This window comes from Falco peregrinus, chromosome 5 (genome assembly GCF_023634155.1).
Source record: "Falco peregrinus isolate bFalPer1 chromosome 5, bFalPer1.pri, whole genome shotgun sequence".
Taxonomy (NCBI): domain Eukaryota; kingdom Metazoa; phylum Chordata; class Aves; order Falconiformes; family Falconidae; genus Falco; species Falco peregrinus.
The window spans coordinates 71719340-71745321 of record NC_073725.1 but is presented as its reverse complement, the minus strand read 5'-3'; the positions used below and the strand labels follow the sequence as shown (position 1 = coordinate 71745321).

At 37.9% G+C, this 25982-nt stretch overlaps 1 protein-coding gene across 3 annotated transcripts in view; it reads right to left on the bottom strand.

Annotated features, from left to right (window-relative positions):
* Positions 1 to 25737, bottom strand: part of ZC3H7A (zinc finger CCCH-type containing 7A) — a 30100-nt gene extending 4363 nt beyond the window's left edge. The window contains exons 1-20 of one of the 3 annotated variants that reach the window (XR_008747537.1): positions 25614 to 25728; positions 18655 to 18758; positions 17459 to 17498; positions 16424 to 16621; positions 15736 to 15894; positions 14029 to 14109; positions 13899 to 13940; positions 13050 to 13080; positions 12258 to 12538; positions 10286 to 10493; positions 9244 to 9308; positions 8317 to 8509; positions 6494 to 6655; positions 5692 to 5888; positions 5376 to 5473; positions 4192 to 4373; positions 2029 to 2105; positions 1375 to 1508; positions 914 to 1019; positions 93 to 201 (exon numbers count right to left, since the gene is read on the bottom strand). Coding sequence is in view for 2 of the 3 variants with exons in the window: in XM_055806564.1 (XP_055662539.1) it covers positions 93 to 201; positions 914 to 1019; positions 1375 to 1508; positions 2029 to 2105; positions 4192 to 4373; positions 5376 to 5473; positions 5692 to 5888; positions 6494 to 6655; positions 8317 to 8509; positions 9244 to 9308; positions 10286 to 10493; positions 12258 to 12538; positions 13050 to 13080; positions 13899 to 13940; positions 14029 to 14109; positions 15736 to 15894; positions 16424 to 16621; positions 17459 to 17498; positions 18655 to 18722 (2431 nt within the window). In the remaining variant the exon portion in view is untranslated. Of the gene's footprint in view, positions 1 to 92; positions 202 to 913; positions 1020 to 1374; positions 1509 to 2028; positions 2106 to 4191; positions 4374 to 5375; positions 5474 to 5691; positions 5889 to 6493; positions 6656 to 8316; positions 8510 to 9243; positions 9309 to 10285; positions 10494 to 12257; positions 12539 to 13049; positions 13081 to 13898; positions 13941 to 14028; positions 14110 to 15735; positions 15895 to 16423; positions 16622 to 17458; positions 17499 to 18654; positions 18759 to 25613 lie in introns of all 3 variants that reach the window. The other 2 variants (XM_055806564.1, XM_055806563.1) reach the window with 2 other exon arrangements.
* Positions 25738 to 25982: the final 245 nt, after the last annotated feature.

Genomic DNA, 25982 nt, shown 5'->3' with positions numbered 1-25982 from the left:
TTCTTGCAAACCATGATATTATCATTTATGTCATTTATTACTCTTGATTTCTGATTTTTCAGTTCTACCCAGTAATTTGCTCTTCTACTTACTGCTGTTCTCCTTCATATAGGTCCACATCTCTCTTTCCTCAGGACTGTGAGCAAATGAGCAGTTCCCATCATACTGACACTTCTTGCCTGAAGCAATATGATTGCACAACTGGAATGTGAATAAAAAAAATATCCTTATGAATATAAAGTAAAATGGATGATAGCAGAAAATGGTTTGGGTTTTGATTTTTTTTTTCCAGTCTTGGCTAGTGTTCCCCCTCCCAATCAGACACGTATTTGTTGTCAGGCTCTGGAACAGGCTGCCCAGGGAAATGGTCGAGTCACCATCCCTGGAGGTGTTCAAAAGATGTGCAGATGTGGCACTTAGGGACATGGTTTAGTGGTGGACTTCGCAGCACTAGGTTAACAGTTGGACTCAATGATCTTAAAAGTTCTTTCCAACCTAAACAATTCTATGATTTATTTCACATTAAAAAAAAAGTCATCTTCATTTTATAAAAACCTCATGTATTGTAGTTAGAAAGAACAAACTGCTGGAAGCAAGTACTATGGCTGTTTTTTGCCTCTGACCAGATTACCAAACCACAGATACGTTTGAACTCTTTCTGAAGTATTTACTGGAAATAGTAAGAACTTAGTTAAATCACTTTAAAAAGTTATTAACTTCCAGATGAGAAAGGGCTTCAGTAATAACGTGTGAGATCAGTGCTCTTCAAAGGCTGAATTCTGTAGAAACACTATAAATATATTCCCACCAACTCCCACGGGAATTTCTGCAGAACTGACTAAATCAGCCCAATTACCAGTATTTTCCAGTTATTTACTTTCTTCACTAAAAATTTTGGCTTAGGTTAACATACATCAAATTGCAGAGGCACTTGTTTCTTTGCGGGAAGAGGACGAATGGTCATCCACTTCTTACGTTCATTAGACATTACTAGCACCACACGGCGATCTTTGGTCCATCTACAAACCAGATGCATTCAATGAAAAAAATATATTAAAAAAAGGACACACAGTGTACACAGAAGCAGAACCAAGAAACCCCAGAAAGGTTCTTTATAAAGCTTTCACCACATATTTGAGATTTAACTAAATTCTACTGAAACTTTACCGTAACTGATAATTAAAAAAATCCCAAAGCAAACAGCCAAAGTGTTTCTCCTTACCAATTATTAACATACTACAAAAACTACTGTGTTCTGTTTCAGCATGACTTTTTATTTCCTTGTATGACTCTTTCCCAAGCAGTAACAAAGTTTGCCAAAAGAGGTTTTAAACGGCTGACAGAGTAAAATTTTCACAGTTTGGTCTTACTTACGGGTGTCTGGCCTTTGCACTACAGTACTTTTTGTTTCTGTCTGGCTCATTAACTTGACCATTTCTCCAGCACTGACCACAAACAAACTTCATCTTCAAATTAAGTGATCCATACCTCATTTGGTTCCCAAGGATCTTAAGCCAAAAAAATAACAACAATAAAAGGTATTTTGTATCTGCACAGAAATTCATACACAATCATGAATTCCAGAAGCAGACGCTACACTGCATGCCTTGTAATAGTTTAGCTTCTAATTTCAAACCAGACATTTCTTTATAAATGCATTTTTATTTAACTTATTTCTGATTTAGGTGTAGGTACCCAGAATTTGTGATAATATATACAAACTAAACACATAAAAGTCCTACATATTGAAGAGCTAATTAATTGCCCTATGGCAGCTGACTTTGAAATTATATTTAGGTTTTAAATCCACCTATGACAGAAAAAGTGAAGTAAAGAAAGAGCTGCATAAAAGCAAAGCAGGTATTTTAGTGTGAGTGAGCAAGCTGAAGAAAGCCTAAAGTGAAAGAGATTATTGGAAGAAAGCATTAAAAAAGTAATTTCTAAAATAAGCTACATTATACACAGACACAGAAAAAGAATTATCACCAAAGTCACTGTGGCATTAGTTTAATGGAAAAATGAAAATACCTGTGATCCATGTGCACTAGCTTCCATGTTCTGCCAGTATTTCTTTGATTCTTGAACAATAGTATCATGCAAAATACCTATAAAGAAAGGGGGAAAGTTCTTCAGCACTTACAACTGTTGTAGAATTACACACATGCTCAAACTGGAACGCTACTGAAGCCCCTAAGTTTTTATCCATTTTTCTTTTTATATATTGTGTACATACACTCAGACACTCACCTGTGGGTGTAGACATATGTCCACATCCATACACACACACACACACACTGAAGAATCACGAGAGCCTCCAAACCAGAAAAACTGTATGTATCATCACATCAAAAAGCAAACATCAAAGTTTGTTAAACTGCAGAATGCTCAAATAAGTTAAGATGCATGTTTGAGTATTTATTTAAACATAATGTACTAAAACCCTAATGACAATCTAATTAGAAAAGCTACATTTTATTACAGACCACAGAAAAACTACCCAAAATGCAAGCTAACAGACCCCAGATTGCTTCTGCCTTCTTTACAAAGATTTTAAACAAGCCCTTGTTGATTAGGTTCTGTTCCAAAAAAAAAAAAAAAAAAAAAAATCTTATTAATGCTTTGTATAAGGTTCCTATTTGAGCTATACACTGTTCACATACACTGTAACATTTACTGCACTCATTCCACATAAATACAGACTGTCACCTGTGTTTGGATTTGAGGTTCGGTAAAATGTTTCTTTCCTAAGGTAGCATTCCTTTTACTTACCACACCTTACACTCACAAGAGGAGCCTCATTCAAAGAGCAAAGACTGAGTTTTTACTGACTTTGGCAAAGCATGACTGCGTGAACACATCATAAAATAAAAAATATGCCTCCTGTGGCACATCAAGTTTCTTGGAGAACCCAACCCCTACTTCAAAATAGAAATTATAGTGTAAGCATTTTCTATCCTTGCCTTTGTAGGGGTGGCTGGTAAGAAAGTAACTATTTTACTTTCACATAGAAACTTCTAAAGGCTAATCCAGGAGAGACAGAATAGGGAATAGGCAAAGAAAGCCATCTCTTGCCTCTGTTTGATTTCCTTCCTCCAAAATGTTCAGGTCAGTATGAGATCTCATGTCAGTTTACCTGAGCAAGAATCTAGACAGAAGGGTGCAGCAACAAGGAGCCTCTTCTTCAAAGAACAGGCAGACAAGGATAAATCACAGACGTAAAGGGGCAAAACCACCAGAAACACTGTAACACATTGGGATTGCAAAATTTTCCTTTTTTCCTCTGTGCATCACAATGATCCAACATGATTACTTAATCAGTGAAGTACTGCTCTCATACAGAGCCAGGTAGGAAGAATGAGCAACTGTTACGTGCTACAAATTATTTACCACTAACAGGTCAATTGCTTTTTCTAAAAAAAAAAAACAAAACAAATAAATAAAAAAATATTAAAGTCGGTCATGGAGAGTTTGGAACTCATGACCAAGAAATGGACTGTAAGTACAGATATGTCATTCAAAAGCTATCCACTAGAAATGAAGCAGTAAAATTTATCTTCACAGAAGCCAACAAAAACAAGCAAGATCAACAAAAAGCAGCCTAAATGTCCTTCGTAAGCAAGAACAGAAAAATAGTTAAGCTTTATCAACACATACACTAATGAGAGCCACAGTAACAAACTGGAAAGATTTCTTTTCTGGCTCACTATATAAGAATATCAGAATGGCACTAAGCTAAAAGAAAGGTTTAACTGTGCAAAAACTTGACTCTTGTACTGGGGGATGCAGGGAAACAATGGCAAAAAACTAATATTTCAGGTTTTTGTTTCAGTGCTCTGTGAAAAATAAATTTGATCAATATCTTCCAGACTTTGAAGGTTTAAAAATAAAAACAAATCTAGTTCGATTTAGATTTAATATCTACTCAAGACTTCTAGTCTAGGAAAAAAAAAATCTAATCATATTGACTAGTTTTGACAGTTTTTATTACCAAAAACTTGCTAATTTTGAATAGCTAGTAGCCTACTCAGTACTTTTCATCATGTTTACATTACTGTTTATTGAATATGCTGTATCGAAGATTCCAGCAAATTCTAAGTGAATGCAGTGATTCCAACATGCTAATTTCATAAGGGAGGCGACACAAGGAAGAAGCGGCATTACAATGAAAAGTGAGCATTTTACCAAACATACCTGTTTCCTTTTGCATTATCCAGACTTTAAGCTCTACCAGACTGTGAGCATAAAAGCATTTATCCTCTCGTAAACAGCCATAATGCACCTCGTGCCTGCAAAGGTCAAGCTGACATCGAACTTGAAAAGGGCGGATTTTCGAATATTTCACCATAGTTTCTCGCAAAATGTGGACAAGGCACCTGTTTTGAAAACAGTGTTTTAGATACTGGTTAAAATTAATTTGCTCATGTGTGGAAAACCATGTAAAATAACCATCCTCCATCACAGCTTATTCAAATGTCTTTTTAACACTTTTAACTTGAAATCAGAAAGCCAAAAAAGGTTCCAGAAGGAAGTAGCATCTAATTGTCATTTCTAGGCTGAGTAAACCAGTATCACAAAACAGTACTCTGGTGAAATCCAGAGGCCCCTCTTCTGCAAAGCATTACTGAATTCAATCCAGCTGGATCACCGGGTTCCAAGAGGGAAAGCATATCATGTCCCCTTTCAAGTATATATCCTGATCTAATTACAAGTATTTATTCTTTTGTAGAGCACCATTAAAGAAAGAGTTGATGCATCACTGTAACAGCCTAGCTCTTACAGCTGTAACGTTTCCTCAGTATAGGGGAGTACAAACAAAGTAATTAAACTGCTCCCACTTACGTTACCATCATATAAAAATGTAAGTCTATTAATTCTCCAAAACTTATTTAATAAAGACACTTTCCCATGCTTTTTTATCAACTGTATTAATAAAGAACACGGTCTACTTGAGACACTGTAATTAAGGTAAACCTGTTCTTAACAGAGTTAAAACTACAGCAAAATAAGCAAACCAGACTGAAGAAAGAGCAAACATGAATTCCTATATTAATTTAACATCACACATCAATTTACATCAATGCAGCTCAGTGGTAGATGAGCTATTAACAAACTGACACTAAAACAGTCAGATTCAAACATGAGGGTGGATGCACTAATTTTTAATGCACTAATAAAAAACATACTTCTCTTTTAATTTAGTTACATGAGACAATCCTTGTTCACAAAGTTTGACTTCTCAATACCGCCAAAGCATAACAGTCTGTTACCAAGGACGAGAAGTTCATCAACAGGTAAGAAATCGAAGTCAATATTTTAAAAATGCCGTGAAACCTGTGCTTTTAATTTGAAACAAAGAGATGGTATTTCAGACATACTTGTTATCTTCAAAGTCATGCATAGCAGGATGAGAACAAGAAGATGAGTTATCCTTGTTCCTTTTGCTTATTATTCTGGGTTTGTGATCAAAACATTTCTGGAATACAAAAACAGATAATTATAGCTTATGTACTTTATACATTTAAAAATATACCTTACCTTAAAAATTTTAAGAGACTTCAAGCTAGCCAGACTATTACTGAACATGCATCTCAAAATTTACAAAATAAGTCATGCATGAACCACAGCATTTCTTTCCAGGTAATTTTATTATCTATTATAACTTTTATTGTGTCATTAGAAATAAAGCAGCACCTCACAAAGAAACATAAATAATCCATGATGTTCTTGAAGAAGTCGGGACACAGTCAAGTTGATCTTTCCGTTTCCTCCAAAAAGAGCCTCTCGACTAAAGGCTCCTTTGCGCTCCAGCGTCCACACATCGATCTCCTCTTGACAATATGCAAATGTGCAATGACCTGGGTATCTACATTCCTCTTCAGCAGCAACATCTGAAATGGTAACATGGAATATGACATCGCTATTACACAACTTTTATTGGAAACTATTCTTAAAACTTCCACTAACTCAGTTTCAAATGTTTTTAATAAAAAAGGTGCATCTATCGTAAATGGGTCACTGAAATCTAACAGAAGAAAAACCTTAATGCTGAAGGACTTGCTGAAAATGTAAAACTCCCCAGAAAGGCTGATGCACACCTCCATCAACTACCCTTTTCTAGTCTAAGGCAACAGTGCTGAGAACCCAGAATACCCTTTGCTTAAATACAGCTGTCAATTAATCCATGAGTCACCTTGCCTACATCATAAGTAGAGGTTCATACTGCAAAAATCTGACAAGAATGCATTTTTCTTATTGTTTGAATAGTGACAGCCCAGCATTTGGAAGCAAAGTTATTCATGGAGAGTAACAGTACAGAAACACAGTGCATGTTCTCTAGATAATCACATGAATGCTCAAAATATGGTTCTCCTTACAGCCTTTGAAAACACAAACAACCCAGCAACATCCCTTCTCCACCTCCCATAAGCAAGAAAAAGCTAAACTATATAACTTTGAGAGTAGGCATTAATATTTTACCTTCTATAACACGTACCTTTACATATATAATATGGTCCTACATACTGTGTCTTTGTTGGTCTTGGGCGTATTTTTTTCCATGATTTATCTTCAGAGTTTTTTATTCTGCCAATTAGAATATCCTTCTTACATTTATGTTCTAAACCGGGATGGTAAGCATAATCCAATAATTTAGGACCTGAAACAATCACAGATGATTTCTTATATTTGCATAAATTGCAGCATACATTTACCATTTCCATACACAGACTGGCACATAAGCCCAAAAGCAATACATGAACACACTGTATAGAATTCCTACTTGCACCAGCAACTCTGAAGAACCAAAAGTCATTAACAGCTATGTAGAGCAGAATAGAAAAAAAACTCAGTACTTACAAAAGGACCATTCTCAGCAAGAAAAAACCTACAAGTTATCTGGGGAGGGATGCTGTGTTACAACCTTAAGATTACTTTAGGACAGCCACAAATTGCTACCGTCTTTCAAATTCCAAAGCATGTATTTCTACAACACTAATTTTAAACTTAAATTGTTTATTTATAACAAGTCAATGCAGATGAATTCCAAGGATCAGCACCAGCTCTCTTAACCTTCAACTGTTATTGTATCAGAACAGTTAATACGTTCAGAGACAAAATTCGCTACGGAGGAAGCATACACGTGCCAAAAACATGAATGCCAATACCAGAACTTTGAGATTTTGGAAACAAAAATACGCCTAGCTTTACACTCTGTCTTTAGGACAATACTGTGAAGTGAAGATTACATTACCACCAAAATGAAGACAACAAGGATAGTCTGAAGACAAGCAATTCTCAATGAATTTTGCTATTTAAGGGACCCTTGACAAGAAGCTGATGGAATGGTACAATTTCAAAAGGAGGTAGTAAAAGCAGGACACACTTAAAGACTTTGACAGAGATGCAAAGAAACAGAAGAAATTGATGTTTTGATACAAGAAGTGAAGTTAGGAACATGCTAAGTACTTCCAGCAGTATTTTATAGTTCCTGTTTTTAACAGATTGTGTTCTATGTTTTTTCAAACATGCCTTCATGTATTTACTTTGCTTCTAAAAGTAATTCTAAACTAATACAAAGTTTTTAAAACTACAATAGTCATCCCCTAAATATCTCAATACAATTTTTTATTAGCATAGCAGTATCAATTGATACCTGTAACTTGAAACACAATGCTTATTTTTAAGATTAGTCGTAATAAAAGCTACTGCCTCTAGAATATGGCTCTGTTTAACAGCAACAGCTCAGGCCTACAAGATTAGTTATATTAAAGCCCAATGCTAGTTAGGATTCTTTGAGTCAATACAGTGGAGTTAATTATTACTAAGGTTTGGAAGCCTCTGGATTATGATTTAGAATTAGTTTCAAAGAAGAATAAAACAGATGGGATGTGAAGGTTACCAGGTACTTTGAACTGCAGTTCAATTCCCCATGGCCAATCAGAGAGAGTATTGCAAGTTTTTTTTAGTCTTGAGTAAAGGTGTCATTCTTCACCGTACCCTGGGGGTGGGGAGGAAAGCGAATACAGAATATGAACAACCTCACATACAGGTTGGGGAAAATGTGTGGTGATTCATGGTGGGTTTAGGAATCAAGAAACTATTAGGATAAGAAATAAAGACAAGAAGAAAGAAGATAAAATAGCTGTTGGAACATTTTACCAGTTCCTTAATCATAGGATCACACTACACCTGCAAAGAACAAGTCAGGGTTAACACTGTTTAGAAGACAACAGTATTTCAATTTACAAACATTGAAATGTTAAATGCACGCTTTTATTTTTTAAAAAATCAACCAAACTGAGTTGAAAAGCACCTTACCTTTTTTGACAAAACATAATTGGCAGGCCTGTCTTAGCTCATGTGTACCTTCTAATGGGTTTCTTCCAGTAAGTGCTGAAGATACAGGTATATTAGCAGTTGCACTGCTACAAACATTTGAAAAGTCATTTCTAGTTTGGCCTGCAATTCCCATGTAATTTTCAGACCCAAACAAACTACTAGGGCCATTTATCTGTTGGAAGAAAGCATATTTTACTCCATCCATATAATTTAATTTAGCTACAATTACAATTTAACCTACTGAAATGATTCTTCAAAGCATAGGAAGACTACACACACACAAAAAAAAAAACATAATCCAAACTTAACCACATGTCTAAGAAGGGACACAAGAGATTTTACAAAAGCCACACACCCAGCACAACTTAAGCATATAACAAGACCCAACCAGGTATAGGGAGAACAGCAGCACTTGACAGGCTAATTATTACTCCATCCTGGCTCATGAGGATGCAATCCTTAATGCCATCCTTCCCCATACAATCAATGGCCAGCAACACTATTGAAAACATACAGCATGACTAGAACACCAAGGCCGGGCAGATCCTCAGACACAAGGTGATCTCTGCTCTGCTCTTCTAACTAGGACAGCTCTCCACAATTCCTACTATTTGGCAGTCAGATCATAAGAGCATTTCTCTTTCTTAGATTGATTATTTTACACTTCCACGGTATTTCACAGCAAGTTCCCCGGAAAAGTGGCTATGAGAGTAGTCAAAGTTTGCATATATAAAATAAACCTTTGTAAATTTTTTCTTGTGTTCAATTACTGTTGCTGACCACTACTGTACAACTGTTTTCCAAGCCAGAACCATATTTTAATGGTAAGAGTGCTTATTTTAAAATCAGAAACTTCTACTGGAAAAATTAAGATCTATGTTAAGCCTTCAAGGCGTTAATACTTACAAACAATGGGGAATTATTGCTGCTAAGTGTTGGTGTTCCATCTCTAGAAGCTGAACTTGAGAGGTCTAAAGGAATAAAAAGTTGTTTTAATTATTCCATTTACTCAAAACATCCTATGTAAAAAATCATTTATCATTCCTGAGAAGTAGAAGTATCAAAGGTCTGGGGTTTTGACTAACAACAAAGGTTTTTTGGTTTGCTGTGATTATTTTTTTCAGTTATGTAAAAGCCCCTTGTAAGCATCTGGGCTGAAAAATTACTAGGTAATCATCTTCAATATAACCATCTGATTAACATCAGCAGTAGCTTCACAGGCATATGCTGAAGCAACATGAAGATACTTGTGCGGTACAAAAAGGGTAGCTAAATAAGCAATACCTGACCATCAAAAATTAGGAGATGAAAGCGGGTTATTCTTCTGTCGTTCTAGTTTTAATTTTATTTTGTAAATTTGGCTTTGTTCTACAGACAGCATGCTCCTCTAACACTGACAATTAGAGACAAAACTATATTACCTTTTCTAGTTCACTGACTATATCTTTCACACACCTGATTTCACTATATAATTAAAAAGTCCCTGGAGTTTGAATCCAAACATGCAATCTTTTCAGAGTACACTCTTATATTAGCCTTCTAGAAATCTTGTTTACTGTGAAATCATGAGAAATTGTTTAAGCCTTAAGAACACCTTTGTTTAGGGACACAGACACACACACATAGACACAGCTGGGAACTGAAGGAGTATCGTTCCTTCTTTATACTTACTCAGAACAAATAATAAATGCAGAAAAAGTGAACAGAGGGAGTCTGGAGCACGCTTATGCAGACCCCAAGTAAACAAAAGATTTATTTATGAATTCTTGTGTACAATCAACAGTGATTATCAATATTATCAAAAATTGTGAGCACAGCTCAATTGTTACATGGGTGTTACATATTACTGAATAGTTGCAAAACCTCATTTGTTAAATAGAGAAGCCAGTTGGATCACACACAACTCCCTCTCTTTGTAAGAGGTTAAATATTAAGACTAATTTCTTACCTCTTTTTGGGTCACTGATTGAAAAGGTGCTTAATGGTGAACAAAAATTTTCCAGTGAAGAAGCCAAAGGCTGTGAAAAGATTTCTGAAAGAGAAGGTGAAGGAACAAATCCTGTACTAACTGGCAGTGTCCCCAACAAAGAGGCAGAGAAAGGTACACTAGGAGCTACACCTCCTGCAGGCATCGGTCCTCTGGCTCCTGTAGTTTGCTGGAAAAAAAGAAATTTAAAAAGAATGTTCACACATGGCAAAACAACTCTCCAGAACACAATCTGCAATAGTATTTCTTTTACTAAAGTTTTTGCGAAGTTTTTATAAACCTACTGAAACATAACGATAGGTACACTACAGTACTGTACAGAGCTACAGTACACTTAAGAGAACTACAGTCATCACCCTGAACAGTGCTCTAAAACCAGGAACTGCCAATGAGTCACCCACTGTCAAGGTTCAGTTAGCTGAAGTTTATTATTTTAACAGATTTGGATTTTTTTAATCTATCAGATTGGAGCTGAATTTCCAAATTATGTTAAAAATGTAAGACAACAGGGAATAGTAGGAAGAGACAGAAATCAACATGTTTTTTTTCTAAATAAAGAGAACATAATTCAAATTGCAGTACAGTAAAGAGTTAGCTTTTAAATAAATCTTCAGATACCATCAAATGAAACCATGTTCAGCAAAGGCCTGATGACCTTCTTTTCACCATAGAAAAAAACCTGTCCTTCTGTACACCGTTGTTAGGGACCTAGCAAGTGGGGGAGTTTCTCTCCCTTCTGTCATCCCATGAAGCTTCCCCCTTGTATGGAGGCTGACCAAATCGTTCTGCACAGTTTGGCCAATGTGGAACTCCCTCTGTTCCCCAAGTTGTTAGCCTACAACTCACTCAAGATTCTGCACTACACAAGACGGCAGTCTGTCTTGGAAGATTTTATTTCCTCTCTTATTTTTCACTACAACAAGCTTCCTCGGGTCTCTTCAAAATAATTACTTCCTACATTTCCAAAATAATTGCTACAAAACTAAGTGCATAAAACAGAGAATTAGAAGCCCAATCATTTTTTAATTATTTACAACTGCATCCACAGCTGAATGAGGAATTAAAATCCCAACTAACTGAAGAATTAAATATACCACAGCCTCATTTACCACTGCAATAGTAAGGGCTCCACATGACTGGCAGGGCCACAGCAGAGTCAGTACCCTTGGTAAGAAGTTCAGGCATCTCTGCTCAGCAATCAGAGCTCTTGTTTTGACTAATAGTTGAAGAACTCTGTATGCTTCATAGCCTGTTCTAGCTGTGGAAGGACGGCGTAATGGAGATCAACTCTTCACATGCCTAAACTTCTCTAATAATCTCCTCTAAAAAATATAAAAAGTTAAAACTCATGATGGTCTAACTATTTCTGGTTGTCCAGGAAATGGATCTGGACAATGCTCCAACTGCAGAGATACTAGTGAACGCACTAGGAGACTACAGCACAGGCACTACTGTCCTGCAAAGCTAACAGCATGTGCTTAACTATAATTTCTATAGCTACAGGGTGAACACTCCAACACACCCTCAGGTCCTGAGAGGGTTTATTTGCACCAAAAAAACCATTACAAACTAGCCCAGACTTCAAACGCCTACTTCACTTTCATAGTACTCCCTGGAAATAGTATCCCTCCCACTGTGGTAGTATTAATAGTAGCATGTAGCAGTATTTCTGAAGTAATCTCTCTCTCCCAGCAACTTCACTCAGGTCTTCTAACATGTAAACCCAATGTAATTGTCCTTGGAGTTCTGCTGGGTCCTAGTTAGCATCTTTACGGCCACATTTACAAGCATCGGCACCTGAGAAAATCAACCCAAATATGCACAAATACAGCTCAATGTAACTCGCATATCACTACTAACCCACTTGAAAAAATACAAGATTGCACTCATAAGGACAAACTTCTGAGAAAGAAAACAAACAAAAAAGTCTTACCATTATGCTTTCATCTGGATCAGGCACAGAGTCAAGTAATTCATCAAGTTCTTCACCAATAATTATATCTCCATCTCCACAATCTAAACATGCTTCTGGCACAGAGAAAGAAACATGCCCTCCATTTGCCAAAACTGCAGAAGGCAAAGAAAGCTTTTCCACCTGAAGAGGCATAACAGAAGCTAAAGATGGTACAGGTACTGATGCCACTTTAGACACTTCAGAAACAAAGTTTGATGAAGAAGCAGCAGAAACCATCTCTTTCTTCTGGTCAGATAAATCTGAAACAGATAAAATGGGAATGACTGGAACTTTTGTTCAAAGATGTAAAAATATCTTCCATAACTTTTACCCTGACAACGTGGGAGGTGAGCAAGTAGAGAAACATGAAGAATATTTAAGCAAAACCGCATTAAATGCCTTCAGCTTCCACTAACTTCTAATTCACGTGTACCTATATCTCAGTGTTTATATATTACTCAAAATAAAAAAGACAAGAAAAGTTACAGACCTGATACTTGACTAGATCTCTGGCCTATTCTCCACTCCCTATTTTTCCAAGTAACAGTTATGAGATGATCACTATAGGAGCAGTTACAATGATATCAAGTTGAAGAGACCAAAAGGAAATCTGCTCAGCCACTTAAATATGTAGTTTTAGAGATAAAAAGATCAAACTTTTTGCAACAGATCTTTCAAATGACAAGATTCATTTTCTTAAGAAATTTCCTAACAAATATGCACGGCATATCTAGCTTGCTAGCATTAATATTGTAACACAACAAGACTCACCTAACTCAATATCTTCTACAGAAGAAGAATTCTGTAAGTGAAAAAAAAAAGCACCTCTCAGCACTTTGCACAAGAGCCACTAAAAATTTTCAAATACATATTTACAGAGTAAAAATGTAAGTCCTCAGAAATTTAGGTCTTATAAAATTTGAAATTTATGAAATCTAATGGAATTTACTGGTCAAATAATTTTTTAGATAAAGCATCCATTTAGAGCCTAAAATCCACTCACGGTATCACTAAAAATCTGCAACCAACCAACAAAAGGGAGAGTGATACTTCAGTGAATGAGAGTCTAAACATTACGTTAACTGAGCTCTTCCTACGTTTCCTCGCACATTTACAGCTGAACTGTCTATGTTCCCATGAAAAAAGTCTGTAGGATAAAGATGGACTCTGTTACTGCTGTTCAGACACATTACAAATAGCAAGATAAAGGCAAGTTTGGCTGCTAACCAAGGTCCAACCTGGACAAATGCATAAATTAAAAGGGATTTTTATCCCAGCATGCTTAGCTTTGATGATTGTCAACAAAATGAAATAAATAAGCACATTAACTATGCCTTTACCTCAAGACATTAAAAGTAAATATATTCATTACACTAGATTTAATGTTTTAGCTAATGTTTATTCTATAAAGATAACCTGGATGATAATCATAAATTACCATGCTGCCATAAATATACAGCAAAACCGAACACAAAGATCAAGAGAACCCTAAAGCCCAAAATAACAGCATCTTACATAAAATGTCAATTCCACCACTTTCACTTCATCATCACAAAATTATGAAACAATTATTCCCTGTAATTTAAGGCCAGCTTGCACCTGAAACATGTAAAATCTTACCTGAGTTGATACATCACTAGAAATTGAATTTGAGGAGGGTGGCTGCAATGAAAAGATACCTTCATTAAATACAAAACTGATACCAACTGAGTGAAACTTCAACGTGTACAATGCTACAAGAAAACCTTACCTTTGCTCTTACATATGCTTTCCTTATTTTTAAGCCTAGTTTTTGAGCTAGTTCTTGGGTAAGCTTAATCACACTTTCATCCTAAAAAGACATAAACAGAATTTCATAATTTACATGTATTGTCATCTGGTCAAGACGTCCATTTACATCTCAGTCTATATTCTGAAAGATTCCCATAAGCAGGATGTCTCAATGCATCTTTACTCTTTCACAAATACATGGGACTGCAAGCTAACACTGAAAAATACAGCTACCTTCAAGCAAAATTAACTTCAATATTTGGAATTTTTTTTAAAGCTAAAAAATAGAACTATCCTCCTCTTCCATTTATTTGAATTTAAAATAACATACAGATTTTCCCAAAACCAGAGAAGTTCAGAGAAGTGGGTTTTTTTGTGAGTGGGTATTTTTTGTTTATTTGAGGAGGGTGTTTGCTCTTTGACAGGATAGGAGGTTTTTCACAAACTGAGGGCCACATTTCTGATCACCATTATGTCAGCTACTACATAACACTGCTGAATATTTAATGAGAACTCCATATTTTGGCAGTAATTCCATCATACAACTAGAAAAGTTGAGTTAAAAACCTGGTCTTATTTCACTCTGTCCTGTAACTATACTTTTAATTTTTTTTTTTTTATTTAGCTTTAACAACATGTGCTACAGCTAGAAAAAGCTATTTATAAAACTTACATAAAGGTATATAAACCTTAAGCAAAAACATTCAAATCTGGAGGTGCAAAGTGAGGAACCAGAGTTACACGTTCAAATAAGCTGATTCTGTCTTTGGAAACACAACTGAAACCTCCTCTATATCAAGAGGTAAACCTATGCTCAACAGTTTGTCTAGCCATTTCACTGTAACTTTAATATAGAAAGGAAAAAAAAAAAAAGCAACACAGTACTCTGTCCCATGATCAGTCTGTTTTGAGCAAAGCATGTAGTTTCCATCAGTATTTTGGTTCAAATCAACTATGCGTTTCTGCAGTGAAATCTCAATCATCCTCACTCACTGCTTGTTAGTTCACATTATGAAGGATCTCAGAAAGCCAAATTAGATACATTTTGGATGAAACTAAACTGGAAGTGCTGCAGGAGAGCACCTGATGCACTCCAACTCTTTAAAAAAAACAAAGAAACCCACTCCCAAACCACCACAGAAATCAGATCCTCAGGACCAGCATTGCAGATCCTCTCCTATTACGCCACACGCTGCTTTCTAATACAGATAGTCTAAGATTAGTGATTCACTTGCATAGCAAGTGATTCAGATGGAGAAAATGCACAAATAAGAACGTTACTAAACACCTGGAAAGCTAAAACACAGTTATAAAAAAACCCCTATATCGTATGTTATAACAATAGATTGTTTTTCTCCTTATGTCGTGAGTATACTTCTGACTGCAGAGAATTTTAAACAATTAATTCAGCAGTTCTAGTGTTTATTGCAAACATTTATGGCTCTTGACTCCCACTGCAAAGCCACTATTTCTACTCCTGAAAGTTAACACAACAAACTGAGTTCGGGGACTATCATCTCTGCTATTAGCTCCTCTTCCACAGCAAAAAACAATTCTTCAAGGAATAAAAATGTTTTACTGCATTAAAAAAAAAACCAAACAACAAAACAAAAAGCCTTTAATGGTCTTCATATATGTTTTCTGTATTAAATCTTTAAAAATAATCATCAATATGTCATATACCTACCTGTGGCACAGCAAGAGAACATTTTGCTACAGCATCATAAGCCTTCTTATACCTGCCCAGTTCACTCAAAGCTTTTGCTTTCCGATAGAGCGCTCTGAAATTGTTTTCATTCAATCTTAATGCTATCTCACAGTCTTCTAGAACCTTTTCATGCAAACCCTATGAGGAGGAAAAAAACCCAAAGGCACTAATCAGAACTATTATCATTGAAATATCGAATGTAAACTCTATTAGATGAAGGTATTGAAACACTATATGAAACATTCACCAAGGCCACTGCACACTGCATGTGTGAGTGTTGCTAAGTCAGCGACTTATGCAACTAAAAACAAGCAGTGCCATCATTCATGTAAAATCTAGTAACAGTTATGAAGACAATTTAGCTCTTTCACAAGAGCCATCTTATTCTACAGAGAAAGCAGCAGAGGCAGGTACAATCAGCAGTATCAATGGATACAAACACCATTCCATCAGCTTTCAAACCTAGCATCTCTCTTACGTTAATATTCTAGTACTATAACTTAAAAGATCTCCATGATTGTACTTGTAGAGAACATGCCAAAGCGATGATTTGAAACATGGCAATTCTCAAGCCAAGAGCTTTTCGCTCGCTAGGAAACTGTCCGTATCTTCATACACTGTTAGCACATTGTTCTGGAGAAATCACACAGTTTAAACAGAAGCTTACCATATTTGAAAAACATGCTATCCTGTTCACGTGCAGCTTCTCTAAAATATCATCAGATACATGGATTTCTTCAGAATTGGCATAATCAGCTATGTTTATAGCTTCTGTATAGTGACTCAGTGATCCTCTCCAATCACCTTCTCGATATACATCATTCCCTTCATTAAAAAGATTTCTAACAAGCTCTCGTATAAATAACTGGAACAAAGGAAAGAAACACTCATCAACAGCAGTTTTCTGATCTTCTGTATTTCCAAATACATTTTAAACCAGAAAATTTATACTCGCAACTTCACAGAATTGAAATGCAAACCTTTTGTCTAGATTAGTATTTTTCTTCTGATATTTTTCCATGACAATCTCTAATATTCAACACCACAATACATGTAAATAAAATAAAGGCTGAACTACTGATAAAATAATTACTTGGTGTAAGTAACTTTAAAAAGACATACATATGTTCCATACATTTTTCAGCAAGCAGCAGCCATAGCAACTGGCAAACCAGTAGTGCAAAAAGGTTGCTTTGGCAGAACAGAAGGGGTTTTTTAATCTAAAACTATCAGAATGATTGCATTTTTATCTAGTATGTTCTCAAATCCAGTGAAATCATTTACTATTAGATAACAATGCTGAAAAGACGAGTCTGAAAATAAGTCAAAAATTATTCAAAATAACAACATGTACAGAAACAAAATATGTTAACATTTATATGACTGAGGGTTTTTTATGTCACTTTTGCTGGGCTCTTCTAAATTTAGAATAGCACATTGTTTTATACAATGGATGTCCCGAATTCATCCCTAACACCAGTAGAGAAAGAGTTAATCTGAACTGCTGTACAAGTGAATTCTGGGCATCAAAATACCTGAATATCTGTATCACAATGTTAGTCCTCCACCTCCAATACTGACACATTGTAAATCACCATTCATACTGTATCATTACTTAAATGATGATTAAAGGCAAGAATAAATATAGTAATCCAGGTCTGTGTTAAAAACCTTTCTGGAAATGCAGAAGTAATTTCATTACCTCATATTGTTCTTGTGTCCCTGGGTAGGGCAAAGTAGATCTAGAAAAAGAAATTGCAAAATTTACTTATACATATTGCTTTTAGTAAGAACCAGTATTCTCTGTGATAATCTTTTAAGCAGTCTCACTTGCTGCAACAGGCAAATCTCTAAATATTGTCTATTGCCCGCACTGAACAAGGCAGGAGCGCTGTAGATCAGTTTTGATTAAACATTCATGTTTTCTTATTACTAATGACTCATTTTCATTTAAAGTTACATAGCCAGTCTTAACTGTGCTGTTTAAAACTTACTAAGGTTTGGAATGCTCCAAGTTTAAAACCCCGATGTTGTTTGTTTAAAAACAACTTACTTCCCTCCACTTTGCAGAAACAGGTTGTACATAAGGAGAACTGCAATTTTCTTGTAATTATTATAAAATTACTATCTGTCAAAAGAACTTATCAATTTTAATTAAGTCATACCAATGACAGTACAGGAATTATAAGAGGTCTTCTGTATGACAACAGACATTTTCTCTAGCACAGAAAAGAGGTATTTACTTTTAACTTTTCAGGAAGAAAACCAGAAATTCTTTCCATAGGTTGTCTGAGAACCTGTTTCTAAATAATTTTTAAGAGGGCAGTCACCTTTTTTATTTTTTAAGAATGCCTTATGTGAGCAGCGAACTAGTGTGAAATTTCACAATGATTTTAAGCTAGCCAGGATCTTCTATTCTAGAGAAGATTTTGGCATTGAATCAAATGAAAATTGACTACTAAGATCATTTTTTCATCAGGTTACATTCTCACTCTAGAGAGTTGAAACATGGTGGTGGTGGTGAGCAAACCCATCCCTTTCAGTAGCAACCTAGTCTCAGGTGTAGTTGTCCATAAGCATAAGGTGGATTTTCAGGCTATCATTTTCTACCCACAAAAAAAAAAAAAAATCAATGCTGTTTTTTCTCAAATGCAGAAAAGGAATACCCTCCCACCTTGAATCTGCTGTTTGGGAACAAAGAGGGCTTCTGTCTTTTCTTTAAGACTGCTCCCCATTTCTGTGTAAGATAAGCAAATACTCTGAGAAGTTTTAGCAAATACTCTGAGCAGAAACACAAGTTCTCCTCTGTCCTCCGCTGGTGCTATATTAAAGGGACTTTCCCAGAGCTATCCATCTCACATGTATAAGCGAACAAGAATAAAACCACAAAAATCATACTCTATAAATTGGAGTCCTTTCTTAATGTCCTGTTGTCTAGCGCTCCTCTCTTCTGACACATTGGACATGTTATCGTGAACATCCACTTTTCAGATATGCCACTCCTCAAAAAGGAATAAAGATAAATGGCTGTTAATATATAGCATTTTGCATTCGGACCAGAAGGATCCAATCTCACATCAACACCAAGTCCATAACACACAGATGATACTGCAGCACAGCTTCAGCACACACACTCTGAGGAAACCTCAAACACTGAAGTGCCCACAGCAATACAGGTAGAAGCCCCAAGTCAAAACCAACAGCCCAGTTACACAACACTTCTGCTGAAAACCTTTCTTCCAATTTCTACTTTATCTTTGGTTTTCCACTTACTTACTCTGATGCTGAGCCGTTTTAGCAAAACGAAACCAAATTACAAGCACAGCTTGCATGCATTACTGCTAAACCAAGCTAAGGCTCCACTGTCCCCTTTTAATAACTTTACACTTCTTTTATTTATTTGTTGGAGTAGAAATAAATTCAAGACCCTGGTATATTTATTAATAAAACCCAAACTGATCAGAAAACTACCATTGCCTAATTCTTGAGTCTCTCATCATCACCCAACTGCCACGGTGTAATCAGAAGCAAAATACTACTGCTTTAATAATATCTACCAGTTGACCAAGGTGAACGTCTTGGAAACTACCAGTTTTCAAATTCATTTTAAAAACTGTATTACATTAATATAATTTCACATCACCAGCTTGACATTTCAATCCAATTTAAATAGTCTTGATCACTGATTTTTTTTTTCCTTCACGTCTCTTTCATTTACTAGATTTACAGATGTTGGAGTTGAACAGGCTAAAACAATCTGTATAACCTTCAAGATAAGGCTTCCTGCAGCACGGCAGCACAGCTGCGTACAGTTGTGACTAACTGCAATGTAAGAACACAACTTATTTTTACAAGAAAGATCACCAAGACAAAGTTTTGTTCTCAAAACACTGAAATTCAGAAAAAGGCTTTTAGCTTGAGGAAATACATTTTTTTGGTGATGAAAATTACTTTTTGTAAAAATAAAAAACCTAACTGCATGCAGTATGTCTCTGTTAGTCTGGAAACTAAGCTACTAAGCTAAAAAAAGCCTGTATTTTGTGCCAGGTTACCATTAGACATCAATGATGGAAGAATGAAAACAAAGTAAAGCAAAAAACCAAAGTAATTCCCAGCAAACTCAAAAAAATCACAAATGAGAATAGAAACCAGATGGAGAAGATACCCTACTTTCCATGAATGATTTGGAATCATGAAATGATCTGAAGAGCTCTAATAATGTTTACAAACATTTCCAAAGCATCAAAAAATAAATACATGAAGTCAACATAATTTCAAGTCATTAAGAGTTAGTCTTATCGTAACACATTCCTAAACGATCATAAGAAGCAGTAATTTTCTTAAGGTCACTAAACAAATTAATGGAAGCACTCCAAGGCCCCCGTTTCACCTCACTTCCCACTGTGACCTCCTAATATCAGCACACTCTTTAAATAAAAAATAAAATAAAATATACAGAAAGGTCTGTAGATCATGAACAGCTACAATAGTTCGCCAACATGAATTGTTCAGCTATTGCTTGTTTAGGTATATAAATAGCACTCAGTAATCTACTCTCCAGAGGAAATAACATGAAAAATGGTTACAAAATGAGTTTGTGGTTATTTTATGCATCAACTTTTCTTCCACAAGTTAGTAACACACACTGTACTTTCAGCACATATATGGAAGATTTATTTATTATAAGAAAAATGTTTTAATGAATTACAATAGCATGTCTATGAAGAAATGTAATTATAAATGCCAAAAGGAGATATATGGGGCATCCAAATATTTTTTGTTTACTCATTCACAGTTTAGGTTTAGAATAAGAAATTCTCACACTAACCGAAGACAGCAGCAATATCAGTATATGCTTTCCCACAAAAACAAGTAACTCTGTAAAACATATTTTAGTCCCCTGAATCATCAATTGACAAAGTAATACCTTGACAACACAAGAGCCTGGTGTATATCTGTTTTCCCATTCTTCTTCCCCCAGTCCATTGAGATCCCTTATGTGCCATGGTTGGCATCTTGACTTCTCCTGTTGCTGCCAAACTCAAATCTCAAATCACGTCAGGCTCCCAGAATTATGAGGCTGACTGAAAACATACTAGTTTAAAAACCAAAGGTGTTCTTTGTTTCCGTTATATGCCATTTGTTTTTGAACTTCTGTGGTGCACTTCATTCTTTTCTTAAGACTTTTTACCACGACTTTAAAGTCCATAATTATTTTTTTTTTAGTAAGGCTTCTGTGAGGATGAGGGAGATGGACTCAACGACCCTCATGGGTCCCTTCAACCTTGAGATACTCTGTGATCCTCTATCAAGATCTGGGCAAGCATTAAGATCAGCTTTACTGATTTTAAACAACCCCAATACTCCATACGAACAACTTGCAAAGAGATGAAAAAAGTCCAACACAGTAACAATTGCATTTATTTGTCACCTCTAGCATAAATATTAAAGATTAAATGGAATACTGAAACTTCAGGATGCCCAGATCCAATGTCTCCATGAAAATAAAGTTAATGGAAACGTTACAAACTGGCACCACAGATAAAAGAATAGCTAGCAAGTGATGAACATATGTGAGTGGTGTAATTTACTATTCAAAGCAGTTTTCTGTTGTATTCCTACTTAGTCATTTGCATCTGTACCATGTTCAGGCAAAAGTTATCTTTCCTTAACACACTAAAGTTATCTTTCCTTAACACACTTTGACAGTCACATTGCCCCAGTATTTGATTTTGCAGAGGATTTAAAACTGTTTCAGATAGCAACCCTAACAGCATCTCTCCCATCCAAATTATCCTTAGATCCTTTTGAGCAACCAGAAACACATTAGAGTCAGTAATATACAAGGCAAATAATCATGTCTTGATTTTTAATGTCACCCATCCACTTTGAAAGTTTAAAAAATCCCAACCTATTTAGCAACAGCTTTTCTTTTCCACCTGCAGGAGCAGAATTTAAAACAAATAGACATATGTACATACGTTTAAAAAGTTAACATGTTGCTTTGCTGCTTGTAACTATTACTAGAAAAGCAAAGCCTATACTCTTGCTTTACTCTTTGTGCAGTTCACTGAAAGAGACAAGCTAAAAGAAAGAAAAAATAGCATGGGATCTAAAATAAAAAAAAGGCAGATAAATGTATGAGTAATTAAGGTCATGGGCAGAACTGATTGTTGCATTAAATGTAGTATTTCGAGAACTGCTATTACATGAACAACACAAGCTCAATTTATTAAATCTAGTAAAGAAAAAAAAAAAATAGCTGCCTAAACCCAAAAAAGTTAAAGAACAATTTATAATGTTTTATCTTTATCACAGGCTTCAGCTTGCCCTGTTTCACAAAAGCAGGAGCCAAATGACAGAAAGTACTCTGCCAGTAGCCAATGTCACCTTTTCTGATAGATGCTGGTCCAGTTATACAAAAGGGAGATACAGAGGAAAACAGGCTTGAACCAGCTCTGGCAGACAGCAACACGTACACTTTTCTCTCACACAAAGCCACTTACACCTCTGACTGGTTATTTGTTTTCCTTACAGCACAGGGCAAGAGAATTTTCTTGGTTTCTGTATTTTGGCACTTCTGAGGCATTCAAGATAAGTTTTAAAGGATATTCACAGTATTTAGCATAGGCCTGGGATAATTCTTCAGGCACAAGGGCTTGGAGTACAACAGTTGCTAGACTATCTTGCAAGGCAAAATTGATCTTTGGAAGGCAAGTCAATAAATTCATACAGAACACAGAGTGCTGGGTTTTTCTGCAGAAGGAATACAGGCCCCTTTGTTACCCTGAAATGGAAAGTCACACTCCTTAAAACTCTGAACAATCTAGCCTTTTAATTTTAAAACTGCAAATTCATCTACAGTTTGCCATGCACACAAGTTCCCCCAGTTGAAAGTTCACTCCCAAAGGATAAGGAACTGGACAGGACCAAGTCTTTTCTCCTGCCGCATACGCTTCTGCAGACAGCTTGCTTAGAGGTGAACAGAGAACAGAGGAAAAATGCATTTGGGGACCAGAACTACTACCACTGGGAATAATGACCTTCATCTGACCAAATAATTCTGCTATTGTTCGTTACTGACATTAATGGTTCCAGTTGTCATAAATACTTCATATAAGCATTCCCTGTACCTTCAATCCTAAATGCTGCGAACAACTGCAAGACAGTGGTCCTCACTGCACCTCCTTTTCCACAGAGCTAAAACTTACAAAGTGCAGCATATACATGTGTTTACAGAAGCATCCCCTTGCCATGCATCACTGAGTTGACTATTAATGCAATTACCGGGTTACAGAAATCTCAAATTAGATCTTTATACAGTACAAAGCACACTGAAAATTTTATCATGATCGCTGCCGATAGATCTCTACCAGCCTCAGTGGTTCAGCTGAATTAGGAACCTTGACTGGGATGCAAGTCTAGTGAAAATCACACTGAGCAAAGAGACCCCCTTTTGTACTCTAGCACCAGCATTCTTCCCGCTCATTATGACACAGGCAGGAGAAGAGGTAACAAACTAAAAAGAGTCAACTCAGTCAAAAATTAACCCAGCATCTACACCATTGTATGTCAAAACTTTGATCAGCAATCAGAAGTTCTGAAAACAGAAGTCTGCATGTAAAATAAAAACATGAACAGCTCACCAGTGTTTGCATAAAGGAAAACTGCAGTACAGAAAAGAGAAGTTACACTCTGGGTCCTAGAATAAAGGGATGACTGCAAAAAGAACAGGGAAGACTGCAACAGAACAGTAGGAGTGAATATATGACTGAAAGGCAGGCCACATAAATCCCTTTCACCTATAAAAAGTGAAAGCCGATCTCTGCTGCTACCTCCTGCACCAGTAACAGCAGCAACTAGCATAATCTGTTCAGGCATCTGGCTACAAAAAGCTATATACATATAATCCCCACCCCAGAAGCACAAGAGAGCAGGTCCCTCTATCAACAGAGACAGGTGAGAAAAGCAAGTGGGACACGTGCAGCTATACCCTATCTGCCTCCTATAGAAGGAACTCACTGGCAGAATCACCTCCATTCCCCCCACTCCCAACTCTACCAAGAACCAAACCGGACATCAAGCACCTGCCCAACACAGAACAAGCCTGACCCAAAGCAGCCTTCTCAAGGCAACTTCATTGCCTATCCTAACCATCTGACGGTATTAGTTGCAATTATTCATTTAAAAACTACAGCGCAAATTAAAACATACATTACAAAGATTGTAAACTGCTCACCAGACTTGGACCGGCATCAAGATGAAGAAAGAAAAACAGAAATCTTAACACAAAACAGAAATCTTAACACAAAATCTTTTAGAAATATCTTCCTCAGATAGCATAGGCACAGAAGATTTAATATTATGCTCATGCATCACTAGGTCATTACATAAGACATTTCAAACACATAACATGCTGCAGGGGGAACAGGGAAAACAGCACACGACACACATTTCCATAGTTTTGAGTTAATTCCTCTGCTCCATCTAATACTTCCGGCCACAATCACACAACTCCGTTACGTCAAACAAAAAACCAACTTAATCCACAAACATAACTATTTCACTTTTTATTTCTGTAAAGAGAAACAATCTTGGCTGTTGTCAAAATGAAATATCCAAATTAAACAAATGCAAGAAGACACCCACCCCAACAGTTTAACATCGATTCATTCCACGTTCTTTATTTTTTAGCCACATCCGCTCCCACTCATTCCCCACACATGAAATAGTAAGATACAGTTCAAGGTTTGTTTTCTGTTTTGATAGCTTTCCTACATGGCTTTTTCTAGACCCATGAAAGAAACAGGAGAGAACAAAGGTGCTTTTCTAAGTCGCTTCATTTTCCTGGGAAATTCAGGAGTGGGGCTGGAGCCTTTGGTTTATGGCTCCCTTAGACACTTAGTAAAGAACAGCTCCAAAATCCGAGCTGAAGGAGGAGTATCTTATCACCAAGTCCAGATTTATCGACAGAATTTTCACCAAGACAAGCTCTGTCAACAGATTTTGACGAGCGTATTTGACAGCCTTTGCGTTTGGGTTGGGTTTCTTGCAGGTTTTGTTGTTTGGTTGTTTTGGGGTTTTTTTGTTTGTTTGTTTTTTGGGTTTGGTTTTTTTTTTTTTTACATCCTGCAACACAGACAGGACTTTCTGCAAGCCAACCGTAGCAGCGCTGCCGGAGCGGGAACCGCCTCCGCAAACCAACGGGATGGAAACGGGCCCCGCGTTCTCCCGACGGCCGAGCCCCCGCTGCGGCGGGCCCGGCTAGGCGCGGCGGCCGCGGGGCTCCTCCCGCCCGCCCTAAGCACGGCACGGCGGGCCCGGGCACACTGCGAGCCGGGGCTGCACTGGCGAGCCGGAGCAACAGGAGAAGAGCTCCCTGGCCGCCAACCCCCGCGGCCCGGCCCGGGCCGGGCCAGGCCAGAGCCTAGTGCGCCCGGCGCCCTCAGCCCGCCCCGCACCGGGCCCGCCTGCCGCCGCCTTTGTTCGCGCCACCCGGCTGCCGCGGGGAGCCCTCCCCGGGGGCGGCCGCCACCCGGGCCCGCCAACTTCTCCCGCACAACTGGCGGCGCCCGCCGCCCCCCGCAGGCAACCGGCAGCGGGAGGGCTGCTTGCACCGCTGGGAGGGGCCGGGCGGCGGCCCCGGCGGAGGCGCGGCCCCACCCTCGGCCGGAGAGCGGCTGGCCCCCGCGGCGAGGGGAAGGGCGGGAGCGGCTCCCGCCGAGCGGGACGGAAAGGCAGCAGCCGAGCCGGGCCGGGCTGCGACCGGGCGCGCCTTCCTCGGGCGGAGGGACCCCGCCGCACGCGCGGAAAGCGGAGCGCGCCCCTCCCCCCCCCCCGCGCCGCGCAGCCCCTACCTACTCCTCAGCCCCGCGGGAGCGCAGCGCCGTGAAAGGCGGAGCCACCGAGCCGGGGGGCGCAACGGCGACGGCGGCGACAACGACGACAACGGCAGCGCCGCCCCCGCCCCGCCCCCGGCAGCGCCACCGCAGGCGCCCCCTGCTGCTGGGAGGCCGCGGGCGCGGCCTGGGGCCAGCCTGATTGGCCGGAGCCCTAGAAGCGCGGGCTTCCCCATTGGCTCGTCACCCTTATTTTGGAAACAGGCACTTCTGATTGGTGGCTCCCAAGGAATTCTTTGCTGCTGATTAGCTGGCTGCCTAGCGTCCCCGCCCCCTTTTTCATCAGAGGGCGGCAACGCGGGGCTCCCCCCCCCAGCGCCCCGTGTG